Genomic DNA, 2,500 nt, shown 5'->3' on the forward strand with positions numbered 1-2,500 from the left:
TGACCCCGTTGTGTAACCAGCTCAGAGCGACCACCGGCTCCCCGTCCAGCGAGCTGCTCAGCCCGCTCTCCCAGCTGTTCACCAGGTGCTCCGACATCCACCAGCACCTGATCTGCCCGTCACCGTCTGCTGACAGCAGCCTGGAGCCTGCACACACACACACACACACACACACACACACACACACACACACACACACACACACACCGCATGCACAGCACACACACACACACACACACACACACACACACACACACACACACACACACACACACACACACACACACACACACAGAGACACACACACACACACACACACACACACACACCGCATGCACAGCACACACACAGAGACACACACCGCATGCACAGCACACACACACACACCGCATCCACAGCACACACACACACACACACACACACACACACACACACACACACACACACACACACACCGCATGCACAGCACACACACACACACACACCGCATGCACACACACACACACACCGCATGCACAGCACACACACACACACCGCATGCACACACACACACACACACACACACACACACCGCATGCACAGCACACACACACACACCGCATGCACAGCACACACACACACACACACACACACACACACACACACACACACCACATACGCAGCGCGCACACACACACACACACACACACACACACACACACACACATTTATATGTTTGGTACTGATGTACTGATTTCTTGTGCTGCATGTAACTAGCTGTTCAGTTACCGTGGTAACTAGCTGTTCAGTTACCGTGGTAACAAGCTGTTCAGTTACCGTGGTAACTAGCTGTTCAGTTACCGTGGTAACTAGCTGTTCAGCTAAAGGTGAGCAGGCGAGGCTAGGTGAGGCTCACCTGATTGGTCCCACTCCAGACAGGAAATGACCTCGGTGTGTCCGGAGTTGATGGAGTAGACGTCCCACGGGTGCTCCGTGTCGATGATGTGGATCATGTGACTGACATCTGACACACAGGAAACGGCCCATCAACACTACGTCCTGTCAGAATAAAAGCCTCCGGCCACTTGGGCCCTTCACTTCACAACAACAAGGAAAATCACGCTGATCATTTTTCACAGAATTGTTATCTGCGGCTGCTCCCTGCAGGCTGAGCGGCTCCGTGCCATCAAACCCATCAGCAGGTATTGATCACAGCTGACGATCTGCAGCCGCGCGGCTCAGACGGCCCACAGCGGCGAAGGCCACACCCACCTTTGTCGTCGTCGTCGTTCTTCAGGTCGGCGGTGAACGCCACCAGGTTCCTGCAGGACCACGAGCAAACCAGCGGCACCGACGGGCAGTGGGTGCTCTTAGGCCGCCGCTCCCACTCACACACATACGCCACCTCCATCATCCAGCTGCAGACAGACAGGCAGAGAGGGAGACAGGCAGAGAGGGAGACAGGCAGAGAGGGAGGGAGGGAGGGAGACAGGCAGAGAGGAAGACAGGCAGAGAGGGAGGGAGGGAGGGAGGGAGACAGGCAGGGAGGGAGACAGGCAGAGAGGGAGGGAGGGAGGGAGACAGGCAGAGAGGGAGACAGGGAGACAGAGGGCAGACAGACAGGTGTGCTCAGTGGACAGTGTTTGCTTTGGCAGCTGTCTTGCTGCCAGCTGGAGGACAGACAGGTGGCTGATGGTCTGATTCACTTACAGCTGTGATGTGATGTGACTGGCAGCTTCAGTAGGAAAGAGAGACCTGCCTCTGTGCCAAACACACACACACACACACACACATTTTAACACACTAGCTGGAGGGGGCCTGGCTGGGGGGGGCCTGGCTGGGGGGGCCTGGCTGGGGGGGGCCTAGCTGGGGGGGGCCTGGCTGGGGGGGCCTGGCTGGGGGGGGCCTAGCTGGGGGGGGCCTGGCTGGGGGGGGGCCTAGCTGAGGGGGGCCTGGCTGGGGGGGGCCTGGCTGGGGGCCCCGCAGTCCCTCTGTGATGCTGCTGTGAACACTCTGAACCCTGAAGCAGACAGCACAGCCCCTGACCTCTGACCCCTGCTGACACTGAAAGAGGGCTCTCAAGTCAAGTGAGACACACATTTCATCCCGTTCACACGTTCACACGTTCACACTTTGTATTTCTCACACAGAGAAATGACCAGGATAACGCCCACCAAGCTGTAGGCCCTATAATTCAGAGAAGAGGTATCACTTTGGCTTATTTTTCAGTCTATGTTATCACAGGCATACTACTGCTCGTTCATGAACTGCTGGGTCTGTTTGATAAGTAATTTACATTTTTTACATAAAAATAATTTAACATATTGTTAAATTATTGGAGTTATTTTTACTCTCCTGTTGGCGACTGGCCACCTCGTGTCAGTTTGGTTCACTTGTGATTCTGCACTTGTCAAAGGCTTGTAAGCCAGTTTGCTCTGTGCACTCACCAAAATCACTGTCCCTTTAAAATCTGTCAGAAAATGATGTAAGTGTATCAAATCATATCGAATCATATCGAATC

At 54.9% G+C, this 2,500-nt stretch overlaps 1 protein-coding gene across 1 annotated transcript in view; it reads right to left on the reverse strand.

Moving 5' to 3' along the window:
* Window positions 1-2,500, reverse strand: part of med16 (mediator complex subunit 16) — a 13,972-nt gene that overhangs the window by 8,906 nt on the left and 2,566 nt on the right. Inside the window, exons 2-4 of the mRNA XM_030049451.1 lie at window positions 1,252-1,397; window positions 896-1,003; window positions 1-147 (exon numbers count right to left, since the gene is read on the reverse strand). The exon at window positions 1-147 is cut by the window's left edge and continues 23 nt beyond it. Coding sequence (XP_029905311.1) covers window positions 1-147; window positions 896-1,003; window positions 1,252-1,393 — 397 coding nt within the window. The 5' untranslated portion in view covers window positions 1,394-1,397. The remainder of the gene's footprint in view (window positions 148-895; window positions 1,004-1,251; window positions 1,398-2,500) is intronic.

Source organism: Myripristis murdjan, chromosome 4 (assembly GCF_902150065.1).
Source record: "Myripristis murdjan chromosome 4, fMyrMur1.1, whole genome shotgun sequence".
In the NCBI taxonomy this organism is placed as follows: domain Eukaryota; kingdom Metazoa; phylum Chordata; class Actinopteri; order Holocentriformes; family Holocentridae; genus Myripristis; species Myripristis murdjan.